The sequence below is a fragment of the Leuresthes tenuis genome, unplaced genomic scaffold (genome assembly GCF_036924035.1).
Source record: "Leuresthes tenuis unplaced genomic scaffold, fLeuTen1.0.hap1 SCAF_17, whole genome shotgun sequence".
Taxonomy (NCBI): Eukaryota; Metazoa; Chordata; class Actinopteri; order Atheriniformes; family Atherinopsidae; genus Leuresthes; species Leuresthes tenuis.
Genome location: NW_027325371.1, coordinates 5,741,577 through 5,764,035, shown reverse-complemented (window position 1 = coordinate 5,764,035; position 22,459 = coordinate 5,741,577). Strand labels below are relative to the sequence as shown.

Below are 22,459 nucleotides of genomic sequence, written 5' to 3'. Positions count from 1 at the left end.
CTCTTTCAATCGGACACTAATTAAGCTGGGGGATGGGGGAGTTTCATTGGCAGGAGGAAGGGACTTGCAGGTTGAGTGAGAAAAGCTGATCCTGAGACCTTGTGACGACTGAGCATGAAACTTGTGGAGAGAAACCTGAGAGGAGCACGAGAGGAGGAGTTATTTCACAGCAAAGAAATTAAGCTTTGAAATCAAACAGTTCCATGTTTCTTTTCAATCCCGTGAAAGTGGAGCAAATTGAGGAAAAGTAGACAAAAATAACGTGGACGTTTGTCATTGGCACAAACAGAAAGCGAGAGGTGATGTAGTCATTACAGTTTAAATCTCTGTTGTAAGATTTCAGAATGAAACCATCCTGGATGCTGGTGCTTTGAAAAAAAAAAACTTTAACCTTTTTCTCCTCAGCACTGCTCTTTGAAGGTATCGTGTTACCTTCTGTGTTTTCAGGACAGACTGGCAGCTTGAGATGAAAGTCTTAAGTCTTGCCCTTCACTTATAACCGCAGCAGATAGTTGCAGCCTGGCTGAAATCAGATGGCTGGCACAGCACTCTGCTCCTCTCGAAGCAAAACAAAGACGAAACCATGCGCAGATAAAGGGAGGCTTCCCTCAGCGAAGCAGAGCACACGCTGCTGCTGTGCTTTGAATGCCAAACCTCCTTTAAAACAAATGAATTCAGAGTCCTTACCTCCTGCTTAGTGGGAAAGACTGCTCAATTACACTAACCATTTAAATAGGAATAACTTTGACACGCACAAACACACCCACAAGGTTGAAGATTTTAGCATAAACATGCTTCAGTTGTTTAAAGTCAGAGTTATTTTAATGGCTGTGCTTCTGTGTTCCTGCAGGGTGCCTGACACTGTTCTGGAGCCTGGAGTCATCTCGCTGACCCCACACCTGGCTGGAGCTTCCACTCAACCCCTCTGTACCCCAACTCCTGCCAGCTGGCAATGTCCAGAGCCCCAAGTCCCCCGCCCCCGGCAGAAATGTCCAGCAGCCCTGTGGCTGAGAGCTGGTGTTATACTCAGGTTAGTGATGCACGACTAAAAATGTTGGAGATTGGCTAAGATCCCTAACCCAGCCCATTTAGGAGACGACGAGGTTTTATGCAAACAGAGTTTATTTTGTTGTTGTTTACAAGCACGCAGATTTCTGTCATTACAAGTTGACATAGTTTTTTGTCTGCTTATGGTTTTTCAAGCCCTCGTGGCTTCATAGCAACTTCTACAAAATCTGATAAATCGTATCAAGTGTTTTCAGTCATTGTTAATTAGAAGTAAGGAAAGCAATAAAAAGGATATAAGAAATGTAAATCAGGGTTTGTGGAGTTGGAGGGGCTATGCTGACCTCATTAGCCTGTTTCCAAAGTCTCAGGATAACATTCACGAATAATACAGCCAAGCCTCCCGATAAATGGACTGGACTCGTTTAGCTTTTCAAGTCGATCTGACCACTCAAAGCGCTTTTACGATACAGGCCATACTCACCCACACAGCACGTCTTAGTCTATGTAGTTTTTCGATGCATTCACACACACATTCAGGGACACAGTTGCAGTTATCCAAGGACTTTGGCATGTGGAAGCCGTGAGTCGAACCACCGAGCTCCCGATTGGCAGCCGTCTGCTCTTCCTCTTGAGCTCTGAGCTGTTGAGATTTATTGTGGTTGACAAGGTAGAGGAAGGGGAATATAAAGAGGGTTTTTCTTTTTCTGCTGCTTCAATTGTGACCATAAAGAACAGAAATTACAATATGAAATAGCAGGAGTGATTTGTTTCTGAAGCTGTGATAGACGTGTTACCTGCAGTCCGTCTGTCAGCTACATGCAACTCTTAACATAAGTATTTAGAAATGTATTTAGTTTCCGTTGGTATGGAGCAGCTGCTGCTGTCTGGACAACACGATGCAGTAGTCTATTATCTTCTGTGTGAGAACGTTTCACACAATATTACATTAAGCTTAGTGTGAATTTTTTCATAAATAACACTTGTTGGAGCCCACCTAATTGGAAAAGCTTCCTGTTTTAATTGACTTGCTTTGCCTCATTAATGCACACGCACTTTCTTTTGGTAGATAAAGTATGTCATTGATCATGTCTCCTTTTTCATCTCAGCTATGTCCTTGGAAACTTGTTCAGTTTTTTTGTCTTTTTTTGTTGCCACTATCGCAGTATCCTTTCTTCTTTCCTGTCGTTTGTTGTCAGTGTTTATTGAGATGAAAGGCAGTTTTGATGTGTGGTTTTGAAGTCCAGGCTGACCAAACATCGCTTACCCATATAGAATATATAAATATATAAATAAAAAGATCTGCTTCCAGTCCATCCTGTGTATTTTTTTTTTGCTGTCTAGATCAAAGTGGTGAAGTTCTCCTACATGTGGACCATCAACAACTTCAGCTTCTGTCGTGAGGAAATGGGCGAAGTCATCAAGAGCTCCACTTTCTCCTCAGGAGCCAACGACAAACTCAAATGGTCAGTGATGCTTTGTGACTCGAGCTTAAAGAGTATTGAAAATACATTATCCTAACTCGAAAAAAATCCTCCTCTCAAGGGTTTCAGATGGTTGCATCTTTAAATGGTAGAACCTGGGAAGTTAAATCCATCATTGGGGTTTGAATTGTCCAGGAAAATTCTCCACTTGATTTTTGCTTTGCTGGTTTCCAGTGCACATTTGGCTTATCTTTGTTTGAAATTGTGCGTCTTATCATCATTTTTGTCATGCTGAACGGTTGATAATCTTGGTTGAATCAGCACTTTTTTTTGACAGACTCATCGGAATCAATAAACCAGGATAAATGAGCATAAAACACATTAGAACTAACAAATCAACTGCTGATGAGTCTTAGTAGAAGAGGGACGCTCTCTCGATGCTGCTCCAGGCTTATCCTTTCTGGAAGTGGTTATTAAGGTAGTGAGATGTTTATAGGCTAGTTAACACAGCCCAGGTAAGGACTCTTCTTCGTATTTCAGATATTTGTTGTACCTGTTTTCATCAGGCTATCTTGCTAATTTTTTTTACCATTGTGACTTGACTCAAGCCCTTTACACTCAGCAACGCACCATATTGGTGCAAAAGCTGCTGCTGTTCAGCCTTGGCATTTCATAAAGACTTAACAGAGGTAGCTCAGCGCTGCAAGCTGGCATTATAGAATCAGGTGAGTGACGCACTGAAAAAAGAACCAACTTGAATTAATTGCATCAATCAAATGAATCCATAGAATTACATTGCCATCACCAAACCAAAACAACTGAGTGAAACTATATCAGCTCGAGCTTGAAAGTCTTTTTGCAGTCCTCAGCATGTCCTTGTCAGAATGGCTCCGTGACTATTCCCGTTGCTGGCTCAGGGATGGATCTGCTTTACCCCCATTGTTCCTCAGAAACAGGACACTGATGCACAGGAAAAGCACATCAGTTCCACCTTGAACAGGTTTTGTGAGAAGGATTATACCCTGATAGATAGATGGGTGAGCTCTTCAACATAAGCAGGAATATCGAAGGCCAAACTCAAGAGACATTTGCGGTACTTCGTTGTTGCATATTATTGTGGTAAAATGACATGTCGCTGTTGCATTTTCACAGAGGAGCTTACAGAGTGCAGTGGAACATATTGAATTTATTATGCAATTACATAGTGGCCACAGACATTTTGCAGGTCTGAAATTAATGGCTATAGCCTGAGGTAAAACAACACCGTAATGGGATTGTTAACTTACCTGTTTTGAATTTAAAATAAATTGCATCACTTTAGGACAAATTATATCAGGTAAAGTTTTGTGTCATTAGTCACGTCCCTCATTAAGAGCCAGCTCTCTTTTCTGTCTGATCTTATCTGTCAGTTTTGTCTGTTTTCAAGCAAACATTTCAGTCAGCATCTCTTGTTTCTCCACTGTTCTCTTGCACTGCAGGCCTGGGCCAGACTTTACAGCATGAGGACAGTAATTGTACAAAAGTAACTTTTAAAAACTGAAATGTATGACCATATGCTCCATTCGGTCACCACAGATTTTCTTTTACCACCTCATTTATTTAGCCGAACGTAGGACTCACTGCACAATAACTGCCGACCAGAAAATATAGATTTTTCTTCAGTCAGTCTACAGAGCTGTATTTCATAGAGTGTAAAATGTATTTTTCTCAAATGGCTTAGTGAAATAATGGCTCGCATATGCTTAACATGGTTATTATACATGGTTAAAAGCCCATATGGGCATGTTCAAGTGGGTCATGTTTCTTAAACTGCAACAAGCTGTGCAACAAACAATCCATATGTTACAAACTCATTATGGAAAAGTATGACTATTGTGAAACTGGTTGCATTTAACATAAGTATGGCTCAGATGTTGCATTAATATACTGAAAAACAGCAAATTGTTGTGAGGAACATAATGTTTGTGTTTCACTATTTTCCTGTTTGAAAGATACGTTTAGCTGGAACATTAGATTTACCATGGCTGTAGGAGTCTTTTTCTCTCAGTTTAACTTCAGGAGCTTTACCCAGAGAGCTCATGCCGAGTCAGAAGTTGAGCACACAAAATGGATATATTACCACCTATTTTGATGTACTTTCTGTTGCAGTGCTGTGGATTTTCTGGAAGGAAACACTGACATATTTTGCTTTTAGCGGTTTAAAGCCCAGACTCTCTAACTTTTGGTCCACGGTATTATATCTCAACTGAAACTCCATTAAGGTGAAGTTTTTGCATAATGCAATTGATAGACCATGAGTCTGATTCCGGCTTTGTGAAAAAATACCCGTTTAAAGACTCAATTCAACAAACATGTCTAATGCAAATCTTGTATGCCTAATGATCTGGAACTATAACACACTCAGTGTAATTGAGTTTAGTTATTTTTCTTATTTCTTGTCAGTTAGTCCCTCAGCTCCCAGGTATTTCTCAGAGTATTTGTGCTCAGCCATGTGCTGGTGTGAAAATGTCTCTTAAACCTTTTTAACTTAAGGCTACATGGTCACTTGTGACCAGGGTTGGGTCAGTGGTGTCATTTCCTGTTTTACCTGTTAGTTATTATTGTTGCCTCGCTGTTACAGACACTATAACTTAGTAGTGTGTCTGGCTTGTTGCCACAGTAACATGATGGTTCAGCAGCTGGGTTAATCTGTCCTTTTGGTTCAGAGCATCTTTTCAATGGATGGCGGCGAGCTGGTGACGACAGTTCTGCAGCTTAAGAATGAGTTTTTGTGCCATTAATGAATAAGATCAGTAAAAAGCTAAACAAGAACATGAAAGCGTGAAAATAATTTCAGCTCATCACGAGTAAAGTCATTGAATTTTTGCGGGATCTTCCAGGAGCTAAAGCATTACATTATCTCTGAGTTTTATGTCTTACTTGTATACCTCTTCCTTTCCCCCCCCATAGGTGTTTGCGTGTGAATCCTAAAGGTCTGGATGAGGAGAGCAAAGACTATTTATCACTTTACCTTCTCTTGGTTAGCTGCCCAAAAAGTGAAGTGCGTGCCAAGTTTAAGTTTTCTATCCTCAATGCCAAAGGAGAAGAGACCAAAGCTATGGGTAAGTCAGAGTCAACAGGACCTAACCAGCCTTAAGTTGATGGTTTAAGTCTATTTTATTGTGTTGCCCAATATCACAAGATACTAATTAGGTTCCTGTGACTTGATAACCCTTGACTTGCTTGATAAAACTTGGTTGGATCTTTTAGGAATAAGAAATTGCGACTGATCCCTCTTTCTCACAGCTGGCTGTCCCGAATCCTTCCTCCAAGACATCCATGCATGTTCGTTTTCAAAAGCTAAACAGATTTACAAAACAGGCAATTAAGTTGGTGAGACTGGTTGTTGTGATTAAATGAAGAATAAGATTTGGGAAGACATGAAACATCTCCCACATATTATTTGTTCTTTAATTTTCTTCACTTGACAACAGAAAAAAGTTTGTTTCATTACTCCAAAGCTAGCAGCAGAAAACGGAGGATATCTTAAAGTTTGAGAGTTTGAACATGAAAAACTCCTCTCACACCTGAGTCTGTGGGGTGCTGCAGGTGGAGAGTGTGTCTAATACTCCAAGTGTGTCTAATAATGTGAGTTACTGATAGCCATATGGGCCTGTGTAATCACTGCTGCTTGGATTCATTTCTAGTAAATATATAATTCAAAGTAGCGTGGGGCAATTTCGATTTTAATTAAAAAAGACCCAACCTTTTTAGAAAGTCTTCATCCGCTTCAGTCCCTGTTGATGATTTGGAAATGAATGAGCCTCCAATTTCTTTTTTTTTTTTTAAATTAGGTTATGTTATTGGGTGGAAAAGCAAACTTGTATGGAATAGAATTAGTTAAGGCCAGATGTGACTGCTTCCTGGTTATCAGGGCTTTCTGGCTGCCTACCTCTCTCTCAGTGCCCTACAGCATACTGTTCAGGAAGGGCGGAGGAGGGACGTTTGGGTGGGTGGGACACAGGCAGAGAGGAGAAGAGCTGGGAGTCGGAAGTGTCTTTGAATCAGAGGCGTATGCAGTGAAGCTGTGTACAATCCCCTGCAGTGCAGGTTGTGTAAAAAGGGAAATCATTTTTCCTGTTGAAAGACATTTCCCTCATGTGAACTTTCAGTCTTTTACTTGCTCATTAGACCTGTGTCTTCTTCTTTTCACACAATCAAATTCATTATCGTTCACTTATGTCTTTCTTTATTTCCACATCTGTCTTGTGACCTTTTTAGATAACTTTCTCTTTTGGATTTTATATTTATTCTGGTTGTTTTCCATCTTTGGAGGATGGATTTCTTGTGGAATAAGTAAAAAACAGACTTTTGAGATATTTGACTATATTGCGTGACCATTTTGGGAGCATTGCTCCCTTTAAATGACTTGAGTAAAGCTTGAATGTGGAAAATACCGAGTGAAGTGAAAAGGATCTAATTTTCCATTCTTTCTTCTCCTTTTATGTCTCAGGGGGCTTTCAGCCATAAATGCTGTGCTCTGTGGTGCACACCCCATCCCATTCTCGCCATATGCCCTCCTCCAATCTTCCCACAATCCCCTTGGGGAGACCTGGGCTCTCCACTTTCCTCGTCTTGTCACTGGGAAAATTACCCAACTGCCAGCATATTTGTGACACTTTAGTGAGCACTCCATCTAAAGATATGGCAGTAAAGATTGCTCTGGTGGTTCTGGATCATTTAGAATCCAATTTAAATCTGGCCTTTTGGAAAAAAGGCCAAATAAAAGCAAAGTGGTTTAATTATGAAAGCTGTGTGGCCATAGACTGTTTATGTTGTCAGATACTCTTACGCTTATACACTCTATATCTGCATGTATAAACACAAACGCAGTGCATAATAAGTCCAATTTTTTTTAAACCAGTCAGGTTGAAGAATAGGTATTTGATATTTTGTATGAAATTAGGAAGTTGCTGTTAGCACAGTGTGTTGAAAGCTGTCACTGACAGATCCCCAGTGCAGAGCTGGGAAGTAAGTAGCTGAACATTTCTGTATCGTTTTTGCAAAACTCCAGCCGTATACTCTTTGTTTGATTTTATTCAGACCCTGAGCAGGCATATTTTCAGTTGTATTTATATGGTGAGTGGTGCGTGTGCTTATTGAGTGCATTAGTTAAAAGGCGAGGTATAAATACAGTCTAATGTTTGGGCAGTGCTGTGATGTCAGATTTTTGACTGGTAAGCTTTACATTATCTGATGAAACATGCCTTCTGCATTAGTCAGCCCTTGAGCCCCCCACTAGAGAGCATGTGTCTGAGTCTGGATCCTCTGATGGTCTGTACTTACTAATGGAGATAGATTCAGGCAGCAGTGGCAGCCTGCCACCCCCCTCCTTACACCATACTTGGCCACATCATTTTTCTCCCTGGCTTAATGTGCTGGTTTTCTCCTCTGAGGCTGTTGGGTGGGTTGTAAGTTGTCTCTCGACACCCACCCCCCCAATTCTTTCCTCCCCCTTTTTCCAGAGAAAACAGCTGCCCCCTGCAGACTTGTGATCTGACAGCTCAAAGAGGAGAGATGGAAAGTTCTCATCCTCTGCTGCAAGCTGTTTTGTATTCAAATAGTCTCCATGTAAAGTATTCCATTCAATCTGTAGTTTTCTTGTGTGCTGTAGCTGAGGGCTAAGTGAGCTTATGTGAGTATGAGGTGGTCGGAGAGTCCAGTTTCAGCATGTTTTGGTGTGGTCTGCTATTATATTGCAGCTAAAGAGTGAGTCTTGTTAAATTGAATGGGTTTGTCTGTCCGTTGCCTTCAGTAACTGATGACAGTGATCAGGCATTCTGTGTGGGTGAGTGGAGCACGGCCAATAGAGTAGAAGACATCGGTCAATCTTAACATAATCAGATGGTATTGACATGGATAGAGAGAGTGTCAGTAGACATGTTTGTGCTGACACTAACTTCTAAATCTTCAATGGAGATCAGATCTTTTTCTCAAAGACTTTTTGTGTATCCATCTGCTTTATGTCAGCCAATCAGGATCGATGTATAATGAGGATGAAGTTTCAGATTAGATTTTTAAACACTGATATAGGAGCAAGATAAATTGATTACCCTTTCACTTCAGTACACTGAGATATGAAAAGTTTTGTGTGTAGTTGGTAATGCTGTGGTTACTGTAGTGTAAGGTGTTTACTGAAGGTGCGAAAGATATGGGCAAGAGAGTGATAGACGGGGAGAGAGATGTTGACTCTAGCTGCTGTGTCGGCTGTTATTTTTCTGCATGCCAGCTCGTCTTCTGGCGACCTTCTCTTTCTGTGTGCCAGCCGAGCCCCTGAGCCCCACGCCTGAATATGGATGCCCTGCTCACTTAAACAGCCTGGCATCACTCCTGCTTCCCTCCTCTTTTCTCCGACTTCAACTCAGACTTCATTTTTCTCACCTTCCTCATCACCTTCAATGTCTTTTCTGGCAGAGTGAGAAACTTTACTCTTCACTGTTGGCGAGGTGCAGCAGCAAAGTGGCAAAAACTTGAAAAATCTTCACTGTTTTTTGTGAGTGGCACCTGTACATGTCTAACCTGTAAGTGCTATTTTTCACAGACTTTCGACCTTTTACAAACATAAATAGGATCTATATATTTTCACTAGAGGTGTTCAGTAACACCCTTTCCTATCAGTGCTTGTTAATCTTTTTTTCCATACCAGACTTTTTCATATCTCACACCTCCTCAGCAGGATCTCAATGGAATTAGTTAACCCCCCCACCCTACAAGGGCAACAGTGAGCGTGAGCGATCTGACCTGCAGTTGATTCTCTGCCAGCACAGGTTTCTGGTGCCTTACTGGATATGGCAGCATGGCATTAGCTGAGTTCAGCACACACACGCCCTCATCATCGGTGCCTGTATGCATGCACACTTTCACACATACAGTCACAGTCACCTTACTGTCACTGTTGGGCACTGCAGAAATCACACTTCTCTTTCTCTTTTCAGCAAATATGCTCGAGCTTCTTTCTGCATTCCCTCTCACCTCTCCTTATTTCTACCTCTTGGCTTCCTCACCCCGAACCCTGTCACTTTTTTTCCTGCCAACCCCTCTCCTCACCTCACCCCCCAGTTTAGCTTTCGATACTGCCACTGGGGAAGTCCTCGATCGTCACTGGTAGTCTTGCTTCATACCCAAATAACACAACTTCTCAAGTGGTGTCTGCGCCTGAGGGCTTCATCTGGGTCTCTCATAACAGGTCTTTCAAACATGTTTAAAGGACATAAAAGAGGAGTGAAAGACAGCAGAGAAAGAAGACTTTCTTTAGATGCCTGGGAAGGATCCTTCCACTGAGTTTCTTGTTTCATGTGTACCCAGCGACATATGGTGAAGTGCACTGAGGCCACAAAAGTTTGACTCTGTGTTCAAGCCTGTTTTGCTTTGCTGCTGTGGAAATCTTTGGTCTTTTTTTGAAAACAGACACTTCCCTTCCTACTGGCACGACAATAGAAAAAAATTAATGAATAAGCTGGTGTTGTAAGAAGTGGAGTGAGTTTCTTCGTAAATCTACTGAATTGGTATGCATGCTTACATCTGTGTGTGTTTGCATGGTGATTTCTGTCAGCTTTCCTTGCATACACAGTCTCAAGAGGCAGGGGATTACAGTGAAGGGCTCCCTGCATGAGCAGTGGTGGGAGTAACTGCATATGCACTGTACTCCTCCACCAATCCTGTCTTTGGCTGTTCCCTCAGATCCAAACAGAGGATTTGACACAGGATCTTACAGTAGAATTGACACTTCATCTTAGTGCTTCCCACTGTGATCTGTCAGCAGAACTCCTGTTGGGATGTACGCAAGAACAGCCACAGCAGAAGTCTGTTTGAAGTGCCAGGGCTAAGCACATGTACAGTGGTGTGCACCAAGTGTTAGAGGTGACGACTGCTATGTGGTGACTAAATAGCTCCGTGGGCTTTTAACTGAAGTCTTATGCTGTGTCACTTTTAACCACTTCTCAGTTGTTCAGAGAATGACACATGAACTAAGGCTTGTTACACAACTTAATGACACAAGCTGTCTCAAGTGCAGAAAATAACAGTGAACCAGAGTCCTTAAAAAGTAAAAGTAGATTAAATCTGCCGGGTTCAGGCACCCGTGGTTCTTTGTAAACATTCAAGTCGCAAATACAAAACCTCTTTTGTTTCTTATTATTCTTTTTTTAAAAGCATTTAATGGCTATATGTTTCATTCTTCTCAGGGTATTATTACATTTACATTAATAAAATCCTCTTACAAAACTTCTGCCTTCGTCGTCTCTTATTTTAAGAGACCTCCTGGTCAACATACAAGATATGGAAGACATGAGCGAGTGTCATTGTGCTGCGGGTCAGCAGTGATGAGCACCTACCAGCAGTTGCTCGATGGTATCTTTTACTGCTTTTCATACATGCACTGAATACATTTTGAAGATATTTTCCTGAGGTTACTTCGTGTGAGAATGCAATTGTCTGCATAAAAGGCAAGGCGTTGTGTAGACTTTATCCAATCAGTATGAAGTTGCTGCAGGTAATCCACCAGAGAATTCATGTTGAGCCAGCATGCATGCGGTTAACAGTCACTGCCGCAGTTTGTTGTGTGCCCACCTGTATTGCTTTTAAAACCATTTGTTGATAGTACAGATACATTCAAAGGCAGTATAGATGGCAACACAATAACAGTCATTTGCAGATCGGTAGTGCACCATGTGCTGTGAACAAGACACATCTTTGTAGAGTCCTTTCTTCATCGTTTCCGGGCTCCTGTGCGCTCCACACAGAGAGCACTGAGAATGCTTCTCACACAGAGAATCCCAAACTGTCTTTTGTCTTTGTGAGCAGGTGACTGAGGATAAGTTATTCTCCAGACGTTCTCTGGTGTTTGTGTGTGAAAATGAAGACTGAAACTATCTCTTGCCACCGGGCTGCTGTAAAGGACCACAGAGCATCTTTGTAATCCATGACTTGGTGGGTCATACCTATTTTGGCTGCACTCAGAGGACAGAGAGCAGATCAAAAAGGGCTCAGAGCTGCTTGTGGCATTTGAATAATCTGTATTTCATTAGATTCTTCCACAAACAGTCATTTACATACAGTTTACTGTTGAAGAATGAAGCCACCTTAGATTTTAGCTTCTGTAGAAAGAATTCACCTCCACAGCGAGTCATAAAGACGTTCCGTAGATTGAGAAACAAGATAAACATAGAGTCCTGCAGTAGATCTTCACAGAGCCATGATTTCAACATCAGGGAGTTGGTCTGGGATTACATGAAGAGAGACAGGACAATGAAGAAATAAAACCTATTGATGATAATATTTTAAAAAGCATACCCAGTTAATTTTTACAGCCTAAAGATTTGAAGCTGATATGCTGAATATCAACTTGGGACACACTGCTGTAGTCTGTGTCAGTCTGACCTGATAAGCATGGGACCATCTCACATGGAGATTTGAATCTTTTGCACGTTCTTTTCTGGTTTGTGTTTCTTTCAGTGCCAACGCAATTCAAGAATCCCAATGCATGGATTATTGGATTTTGATGGCATTCTGTGTATAGAACATTCTTTGAATCACAGCAGTGTCAAAGAAATGAAATGAAAAGACTAGAAACCAATTTCTTTCAAGTGGTTCTTGTAGCTCGCGGTGCTTTTTCTTGTATGGCCATGTGACCCTTTACAGGATGAGACACATGAAACAGACATAAAGCCTAAAGTTATTACCCTCATCATGTGTTATGGTAATGCCTGTTCTGATAGGAATGCAAAAAACATCTCCAAACACAGAGAGCGTCTGTCTCTGAATCTCAGCTCATTTGATTTAGAAACCTAGAGCAGTATGCGAAGAAATATTTTCTTCTCATTTACAAAGTGGTGAATGATGTAATTCCTCAAAAGGAAGGTGTTACATCGCTCTTGCGGAGCTCCTGTTGTTGGCAGAATTTTTGTGCTTGTGCCTGGCTTTCATTTTATCTGCAATTAGCTCTAAATGTTGATGCTTTGAACAGTAATAAACCACAGTCATTACGTTTTGACCTCCTACGTGAGCGTTTACTGTTCGTTGACTGTCGATAGCTGTGAACATCACACAGTGTGACTGTTGTACACATAAGAACTTCACCACCTTCCTGTGTTTTTGTAGTGCAACTGTGTGTCACAGAATCCTTCCTGCCACTGTCAGAGATAATTGGCACTCCGTAAACACATGATAATTGGACTGCTTTGATCCCTGCAATTTCTCACTTCTCGGCCAAAAAGGCACAGCAGTTCTGTCTCATGTTTACCACTAGTCTTTATGCAACAGTGAGAAGATTCTGCTTTCTTCTGAAGTGTTAAAAGCTCCCTGCAGGCATAACTTCCTGCACCCAGCATCTTTTGCCATTGTTCTTCTGCTGCTTATGGCCATGACTCATAACAAACTTTCTCTTTTGCGCACACAGTGCTTAATCACTTTGTGAAAGTCTCCATAAAAAATTTTGCTGCTCCCTGTTTGTCTGTGTGTTTATTTCCAGAGAGCCAGAGGGCGTACCGCTTTGTTCAGGGGAAGGACTGGGGTTTCAAAAAGTTCATACGGAGGGACTTCCTTTTGGATGAGGCCAACGGTCTGCTGCCTGATGACAAACTAACTCTTTTCTGTGAGGTAAGGATGGAGGCTGTTCATTTGAACTCAGGTTATTATGAAACAGTGTTAACTGCGCCTCGGTATTTAAGCTCAAAATCTCTTCAGAGAAATTAAAATAGAAATTAAAGTACAAGCTGCACCTCAAAAAGGATAATCGTGATTATATTGTGGGATCAAGACTGGATGAGACATTTCATCATTGCACACAAACACAGCCATCTTTTACTGAAATTTCCATTTTAGCAGGGTGTTTTGATTAACCAAAATTTAGAATTTTAATCAAATTCAAACTGTTGAGAAATTCAAACTTTCTGTTGGTATTGGTAGCTTTGCCTGAGAGGGATCAAAACTGTAATTTCTGTTTCATTTATCTTTTTATTCAACACTACCACTTATTCTATGTTCCTGTTAGTGAATTATGTATGTTTTTATTGGTACTACATAGCCTCTGGGTTCAGATCTCTCTTTCATCACTAACATACAGGCTGATTGTTATTCAGCCTGCATGGTGGCTTGGCTCCGATTCCTCTGATCCTGAGCTGGCTGCTGCTCCACATTGAAAATTCCCTTGTTGTTTTTCAGCTGCAACACAGGGGGCAGCAGAGGTCAACTGTCCTCGCTCTCATTCCCCCCAGCTCCTGCTAATGGAGCCAGGGAGCAGAGAAGAGGTTAAACTTTCTGGATATGTTAATGCCTTGGTTGTAATGCATGCACCCATAAATGTTTAAAAAGCATGGCAGTGGCTGTTTAAAACAATTCTAATTAACCCTGTGGGTATGAAGGAGAGCATGTCTTCAAGTTTCACTTTTTGTTGCGGTGTAATGTGCAAGTGTGTTTTAAGCCCAAACTGGGCTTATTGACAGAGGAGTAGGAGGGGCAATGTTGATCTTATGCATAAACAGTGTTGTGTGTGTGTTCGGGCAGGCGTGTCTCATCGGGACATCATTTTGGGGATGAATCCTTTTGCTGGAGAGGATGAGCGTTAGGGGACACAGATTAGTTACTTTGAAGGGTCCTTGTTCAAGGAATTCGTCCACACTCTTGAAGGGGAGGCGGTGGGAGTTGCTGGTCATTCTTCATATCTGTCATACAGTGGTAATTAGCCAGCTCTGCTAATGAACAATGAAGGCAAGGCAAACCTGAGTTAAAAATGTCAGACAACATTGTGTTCATTAGAAATATTCCTACATCCAGTGTGAGTTCTCTTGTTCTGTGCAGTGGAGAAACTATGGAAATGTTTAGCATGATAAAGTCAGACAAAGTTAGAGATGTGGCACATCAGCAAGCAGTTTCACAATCAATTCTAAAACACACTGGTGTGTTCTAGAAAAAGGTAGTCTGGGAGTTTGATGTGCTGTTCGCCAGTGATGGAACTGCCAGTATTGAGGTCTGGTAGTTTTTTACACCAACACGTGGGCAGGATAGTTGGCACAGTTAATTTTTGGGTTGATTATGGCGAATGGATGGTGTTAAGAAAGTGTGGAACGGGTGTTTGAATCTCTTTTCCTGGTCCTTTTCCACGTGAAAGTGATGCCCAGTGTTTACTGTCAGAGACCTGGCTCTGCTTTCGTCCAGATGGTCCCATCCTGCATCTGAGAGATGCCCATTGCCCGAGAGCCCAGATCTCTCCCTCTTTTCTCTTCTCTTATCTCTGCCTCTTCCTCTTTTTCTCCTCAATTTTTATCTCTCATACAAACCCAATCTCCTCCTCCTCTGTTTTGGATGTTTCATGTCTGACTGCCGCCCACTTTGAACATCATTTTCATCAGTTATTACTTTTTCCCCTCTCACTCCAGCTTCATATCTTTGCCTTGTTCATTGTCTTTCCTCTCTCCTCTGCATCTCCACTTTCCCCCATCCTCTGTAACGTCCTTCATCTTCCTTATTTCTCCCCATGTAGTCTGTGTAGTAGAGTGTCTTTGAGGCAAAACTAGACCTCTGTGAGTGGGGAATCCTGGCTCAACTTCTCCTCATGACCCTTGCTTCCTATGATCAGCCCAGTATTCTTTTGAGGCACAAGTAATTCAAATTTAGTGCAGGGATTCTGCTACATGTCATGTACAAGAGGGCCTAAACAACACCAGCTGTGCACTCTGTTTCACTTTTGTTTCTTTCTGTATCCATCGCTGCCAAATCCCCTCAGACACCTGCAGGTATTTAATGTGGAAATAACTCCCATAAAGGCTCTGCATTGCCTGTCACATTTAAGCATGAGGGACAGAGAGATGTAAAAATGGAGGGGAAGGAGGCACAATGAGAAGAGACTGAGGGAGAGGCCTTCCCATGAAAATGTAGGCACACTTGATGGCATCAAGCTGGGAAAAATAAAGATAATACAAGATTAAAAATGAAAGACTATGGTTTGAAAGAGAGATTTTCATGTGGAGGAAATTTGTTTCTATTTTCTTTTCTCTTCTTGTGAGACCAAAAGTGTGAATGAGGTGAAATCCGGTCTCTCTGAGCTTCACCTCCCCCTTCCTGTCGCGAGGGTAACCTCTTGTTTTAAGGTCAAACTGTTGCTGTCTTGGCTTTGATGTCATAGATAATGCAAATGCTTTAAGAAAAGCATTGCCAGCAACATGTGTGAGGTGTTGTGGCTCATGAATAAAAAAATCCCAGCAACTTCAGGCTGTCATGAATATGCCTCCAGGCAGAGTTGTGATGACTGACAACGCCAGAGTTACAACTCTGGAAGTCTTTTCTGATTGAATAAAAGGGGAAAAGGGTGTTGTGTGGGAAGGAAGAAGTTTCAGGTGAAATTTATGTCAGTCATCTTAAATTGGCTACTGTGAAGCAGAGGAGCACAGTGGACCACCTTTAGTAAGCCAGAGGCAGTGTCAGAGAGCTGCTGCTGCTGCCGGACACATTTGTTCCACAGAGGATCCCGCTTGTTTTGTTTCAGAGCAGCAAACAGAATACGCCATATCCTCTTTATCCACCATGCACACGGCACATGACTCAGTTTTAGTGATCATTAAGCAGCACTTCATCTGTCTTTATCTTAGAGAGACACATATACTGATTTATCACTCTGCAAATATGTACTGTTGCTTAATCGATAGCTGTTTTGTCTGGTTGATGGCATAAGGTGATTAGTCACATGTTAGCAATGTGAGCTAACAGGGTTAGCAGAAGTATCTTTATTTATGGTGCATTTAAAGACTTGGTATTGCCAAAATAGTGCCACAGAGCATTACAGATGTCATGTCAGGAAACATGAAGAAAATCTGTGATTTAATCAACATATCTTGTTATAAAAGGCTTATTCAAGTTCAAGAGCAAAATTAGAATCCAATAATTTTTTTTCATTCATAATCAGGCTGAATATTTTGTCCCTGTAACAATCACCACGATTCATTTGAGATTGCAAAGAGGAAGAGTGGCTGTGGATAAAGATTGGATAGGTGTTAATTTTAGTGTCCTTGCAATCAACTTTCAAAATTGGAAACTGTGTGAGTCAGACATTAATAACTAAGATGGAATTAATACTTCCCGTGTGTTTTTTTACAGGTACTGAAAAGGAGCACGAATTGCACAGATAATGGGGAAAAAAAGCATGTTTTTTTTAACATAGTGGTTTGAATACGAGAGGAATTTAAACCGGATCCTTAGAATTTGATTTGAGTGGTTGTAAGTGTAAACATAGCTTAATGAATTTAGCACATTAAGGAGCTGGGGAGGAGTAAGACAAGCTGAAGAAGTCTGTTGACCTGCACCCTTACCTCCTTTGCATGCATAGTTTTGTCAGGAAGAAGATGAGGAAGCAATTAGCTAACCAGATCAGAGCCAACATTTGTAAAGGAGTAAATAATCTAAATTTGACCTTAAACTGCGGCTGAAGTTGGCTACTGTGCAAACTCACATGATCATTTACATTGTCCTTAATCACGTGATTAGTTGGATTTTAACTGACAGCTAGTTTCCAAGTAGATGAACAAATGCTTTACATGAAGGCAAAACAAGTGGGTGTTAAGCGCAGAAAGACTGAACATAAAATGCAAACACGTGCTTTGGCACACAACAAAAACAGCAAAGGAGCAGCTCTGGGAATTTGACAGTGAGCCTAAGGCATTGATCCGCTTAAAAAACTCTAATTTCAACCCTGCTGAGTATCCGCTTAATATGCTGAAATATGCCTGATCCACAGAGCATCCAACCCACAGAACACAAGGAATCTGCTTTGAATGTTCCAGTGCCAGACACTACAGGACACTTCGAGCATTCCTGGTACCATGGTCCAAAGGATTGGAGCTGCTCTTACAGCGTGAGCGAGTTCTACACAATATTAGACAGGCAGTGTCACTTTTGTAGCTACAGTGGTTGTTTAAAGGCCTAAATAAGAGGCACAGTACCCGTGCATGTATATCATTTGGTAACCAGTCATGCGGCTCATTCAACTCTGTGTGAGACAAAAGGGTAATTAATGCATAGTGAGTATCGGTGCCTTCATGTTGGAACTGGAAGATGTCACAGTTTTCCTTTAGATCGGGTTATATTCTTCAGATAGATATATAGATCAATGTGACTGCCATTAGCTGTTTGGAAGTCCTTTCCTCAAGGCTTCAACATTGTGTCCTTCTAGGGTTGGGTACTGGTAGGAGAATAAATGAGTGAGGTGCTGATGTTCAGCTGTTTCCTCCTTTTCCTCATGGCTTTAGTGCGGTTCGCCTCTCCTGTCGGTGGGTAAGCACTTTGCCGGGTGACAGCACCCATCCTTCACAGGGCCCTGCCATATGCTGTGCTGCTGTCAGAGGAGACAACTGCAGATGCTCCAGCTGCTCTCTTTCTGCACACTGAAAACACACACGCACACACACACACACACACAAACACGTGCGCTCTTGGAATAGAATAAAGAGCAAGAGGAAGGAAGGGAGAAAGACACAGGGAGGATGGATGCATATTGAGATTTGAGTTTGATTCAGTGAAGGGGAGCGATAAAAAACATTCTTTCTTTTGTGGAAAATGAGGTGAAGTTTATTTAGATATGTCAGTTCTTGCCTAAAAACGAAAGCTGATGCAGAAATGAAATGAGTAGGATTAGTTGGGTCAACCGGTTTGGAGATGGAGTTGAAACAAATGAGCACATAGAGTGCAAGTTCAGTTTCTCTCCAGTAGTGTTACATTTGCTATGATAAGACTTCCATTATTTAACACTTAGGGATTTGTTGATTAATTAATAATTAATGCCTTTGCAATGATTTGCAGCATCGCCACGACAAGTTTTTTTTTAATCCCAACAAATGCTCTTTGCTTCGCCTGTGTAAATTCAGTAGAAATTGAATAAATTGGCAACCTTTGCTAGTTTATTTACTTGTAGGCTTTGTCCAAATATTTCCTTCAAGTACTTCAGATCAGTTATCAGTCTCAAAACCATTACTTTTATGTCTGTGATCTTCCTGCAGAGAAAACACAACCTCTTTAAAAGGGATCCAAATGGCTGGCACTCACAGACGGCATGCAGAGGCTCATGCTCAATGCCAGGGCCGATACCAAGAGTGTGTGTACATGGAAGGCATGTCTGAAAGTGTTTGTCTGCTTGTCTCTGTGTCAAAACAAAAGCAGGCCGGACACAGCACACTTGGCTATGAACTGGCGCTGAAGACACAATACTTGTTCAGCAGCTGGACTTCAAATCATGCATGAAATGCGTCTCCGCCTGTGCAGAGTCACCCAAATATGCCCGCTTCTGTGGTGGGTGGGCATGTCTTTCTATGGGTTGTACGAGCCTGCTCACTCTCCCCAACGCATCACGTAACGCGATGAGCAGCCTCAACACTGAAAGGTGATTAACTTACTGGGAAGAACCGTCTTCTTTTCGACCCCAACCTGCGATATTTGAAGTTCCCATTAATGGCTTTTTCCTCTGGAAACTTGATTATATCCTATAGATAGACAACCTGCTCCCCAACATCACAGCCCATTGACTTGGCGTTTCAGGCACCGCCACCTTTCTAAATCAGCACCTGAGTGCTGGATGATTCCTTGAGATTTTGAATTCTTTTTTTCAGGAAATGACAGATTGTAAATCACCATTAATGACACCCACAAACCTCACTTTTTCCCATTGTTTTCCCAGAAACCGGCATATTCTGTGGGTAACACAGACTACAGAAAAGCTCTTGAACATTCATTTTGATTTCCTGGAGACCTACAGTCAAATATACTCAAGTTTAATGTCATGTCATCTTCATGCAATTTTGTTACCCAATTCAGTCACCCGGTATATGAAGCCATAAATCACAAGCTTTAACAAAAGCCGCCGCTTCAGAGCCAAACAGTTGTAAGGGCTTGTGAGAGTTTTTCTTTGTCCAAATAATTCCTTGAAGATCTTTCAGTTGATCCAAAATGTTGTGGCCAGAACACTCACTGGAACCATAAATAGGGATCACATTTCTCCAGTTTTGGCTCCTCTCCACCTGCTTTGTGCAAAGTTTAGAATATAGTTTAAAATCCTCATTATCTTCAAAGCCCTCAATGACCAGTCTTCAACTTTTCTAAAGGACCTCACAGGAACACGCTTGTTGGTTTTGATTCTTACTTTTGATTTCTTTGGGTCGACAAACCTTGTTTGCTTCTTCTTCTGTTTTGTTAGTTGTTTTTAAGGGTAAGTGTTATTTATATGGACAACATTTTAACAATGTCTGCAAATACGTTTTTTTTAGTTTTTCTTCTTCAAATGGCACGTTTATGCGAGGCTTTCATGTGTTCAGTCGATCAGCGTATACTCACTTTGTCTAAACCACTCATTTTACAGTTATGTGACTGAGTTTTCTTCATGCTGTGATTGCTCCAAAGTAAAAGGACAGTTTGAAACCATGAAATCTCTCTCTGTGATGTTTCACATGTTGTGGCCGTTAGTCAGATGGTGACTTTGCGACGTGGTAAAATGTCCTTCACCTGCCCAGGCTTTGTGTATATCTGTTAGCACGTTGTCAGAAAAATTCTCTGAAAATTAGGCTCAGAGTCGCTGGATACAATTAACACAAAACATGTATTTCTCGCAAGAAAGAGAAAGTCCGCACAAGGAAGCTGTCTGACTCACAAAATGATACGATTGCTATTTATATTATTTCTGTTTACTGGCCACACAATGTTATGGGAAACTAACATTACAAGCCATTCAGTGTTATTGGAAAACGAGTTCAGTCCAAAACAATTTTGCTTGCTTCACATGTTATGAGAACCAAAAGATACGAGGAAGCCTCCGCATCACAAAAACCTATATTCTTGCAGCTTTTCTCATAGTATAATTCCATAATTTTCTAACACATGTTTACAATGCCTTTGTAAAAAATGAGTTGTTATGGTTGTCAGACCAAAACCAGACTTTTTAAATGCATGTAAACACCGTCAGTTAGTCCGACTGAAATTGTACAAAATTAAAGCCTTTGAAGCTGGCCTAACACTCCCAGACAATGTGGTTGGGGGTTGAATTACACCTGCATTTATACGCTCAGGTAGACTCAAACTGGCCGAGACAGTTTTGTACGTGCTCTACAGTTCCCATCCCAGGTATGACCAGAAATAACCGAAGCTGGTACACAAAAGAAGAAGATAAAGCACTTACATACTAAAGCCACAGACCACTAAAGCTGTCCAATTCAGCACTTGACATGGTGCTGATTTGCTGCCAGCTAAATTGCTTATCAGTTGTTCTGGTCTTTGGTTTAATATGTGTGTCACAGCTGAGACTGCTCACCCAGAAGTTAGTGATTGGCTTTCTTCTTCAGTTTTTTACAAACAAAGCAATAACATGAAACTAATTACTTCTTGTGCAAGGAAAAATTCACTAAACACCATGTTGATAGCATTCCAATAGCTTCCAATGACTCCTTATAGGTTAACTATAGAGACTGAAATACCATAATCATCATCTTGGACAAAGCAAATAGCCTTTAATTAAAGATGATTAAGCTTTCAGCCCTTGCCTTTCTTTGAATTTCTTTTATAGTTCTATAAAACTGCCAGAGAGCAGAGCCCTCAATCAAAATGGTTCCTAACTCAAATATTCTGTCGTTGCTTTAAGTGATTTTGAGCAATAAGAACTAAAAGGTGGTGAGAAGAATGAATGAGATGGGGAGGGGAGGGGAGGGGGATGAGGAAGCTTTGGAGTGGGTCCGTGACATCAAGCCTGTTTGCTCTGGCCTGGAGAGAGGACGGCGAGTCACGCGTTATAAAAAGCTGGTGATGAGTTTTGAGCTCGGAGTTCAGACGTCATGTTTTAGGATCACACATCTATTAAGCTGAGATGACATGTGCTTATTCTGTGTGTATTTATGAGGTTTTAAACAGAATACTTGAATTACTGGACTCTTCTTTATTTGTTAATGCATAGTGTTTTCCTGTAAGACATTTTGATTAAGGTTAATATGCATCAAATTTCATTAAATATCTAAATGACACATAATGAAGTCCACAATTAAAACCACAATATGCTTCTGCTCTTCTACTGCATTTCTTTGTAATTAGTTTTGTTTTGTTCCATTAAAACAGTGACAACACAACTAATAGTAAACCTACAGATGACAATGATGTTTGATATGAAACACATCGCAGTTATGTTACAGTTAATGATTTACCACATGGAGTATGTTTCTTTCATTTGCTCTGTGCCAGCAGTCCTGCTTATATCTGTCTATGTTTGTGGAGATGCCTCCACAGAGCTCAGTAGTTGGCTTTGCAATAGCCCCAAGCAGCCAGATTTGGATGACTCTCAACCTTTTAGTATGCAGTGGCTGCCACTGTTGTGAAGCACTTTTTATATGTATGCAATGCTTTCACTGTAGAGTCTTCATTTCAGCTAATAAAAGTGTTCTTTTTTTATTTTATTTAAAACCAAGAGTGTGGAACAGAATTGATGAGTGTTAACCTGTCAATAACAAAGTATAACCAACAAGAGCGTATAGCCGTTATTGAGAGAAAAACAGTGGCTTCAACTAAACATTGGGAGGACAATGGTCTAATTATAACAAGAGAGCAGAAATGTATTGAAATGAAAAACAGAACGGTGGCAGGAAGAGCAGAGGAAACGAGCAGTTTAAAATCTGAACTGAGTGAGTCATGATGTGATTTCAATGATGCATTTCATCAAATGAGGAACCATTGTCAGCCTTTCCTCGGATGCTGCAGATGACCCGACCTTGCAAATGAGTAATACGAAATGCATTTAGGTTCATTTTTTATTATGTGTAATAATCAAGGCTGAATTGCAAAGGTACATAGGTACGTGGACTTGCCATGAAAAAAAGACATGTTTACGCTTCAGCAACCTTAGTGTTTGTTTATTTCTTTTGGAATATGTGGCATAATTAAACTTGGCATTATACCTCGACTTATAAACAACTATAATACAGCCACAATTCTGGCAGTGCTTCTTTCCTAATCTGGCAGGCGTTTCTGAAACTTACAGC

At 41.1% G+C, this 22,459-nt stretch overlaps 1 protein-coding gene across 4 annotated transcripts in view; it reads left to right on the top strand.

Annotated features, from left to right (window-relative positions):
- The window catches only part of spop (speckle type BTB/POZ protein), an 83,401-nt gene that overhangs the window by 39,988 nt on the left and 20,954 nt on the right, over positions 1 to 22,459 (top strand). For all 4 annotated transcript variants that reach the window (XM_072369044.1, XM_072369047.1, XM_072369045.1 and 1 more), the window contains 4 exons: positions 851 to 1,030; positions 2,350 to 2,471; positions 5,379 to 5,530; positions 12,937 to 13,064. In XM_072369044.1, coding sequence (XP_072225145.1) covers positions 953 to 1,030; positions 2,350 to 2,471; positions 5,379 to 5,530; positions 12,937 to 13,064 — 480 coding nt within the window. In that variant the 5' untranslated portion in view covers positions 851 to 952. The remainder of the gene's footprint in view (positions 1 to 850; positions 1,031 to 2,349; positions 2,472 to 5,378; positions 5,531 to 12,936; positions 13,065 to 22,459) is intronic.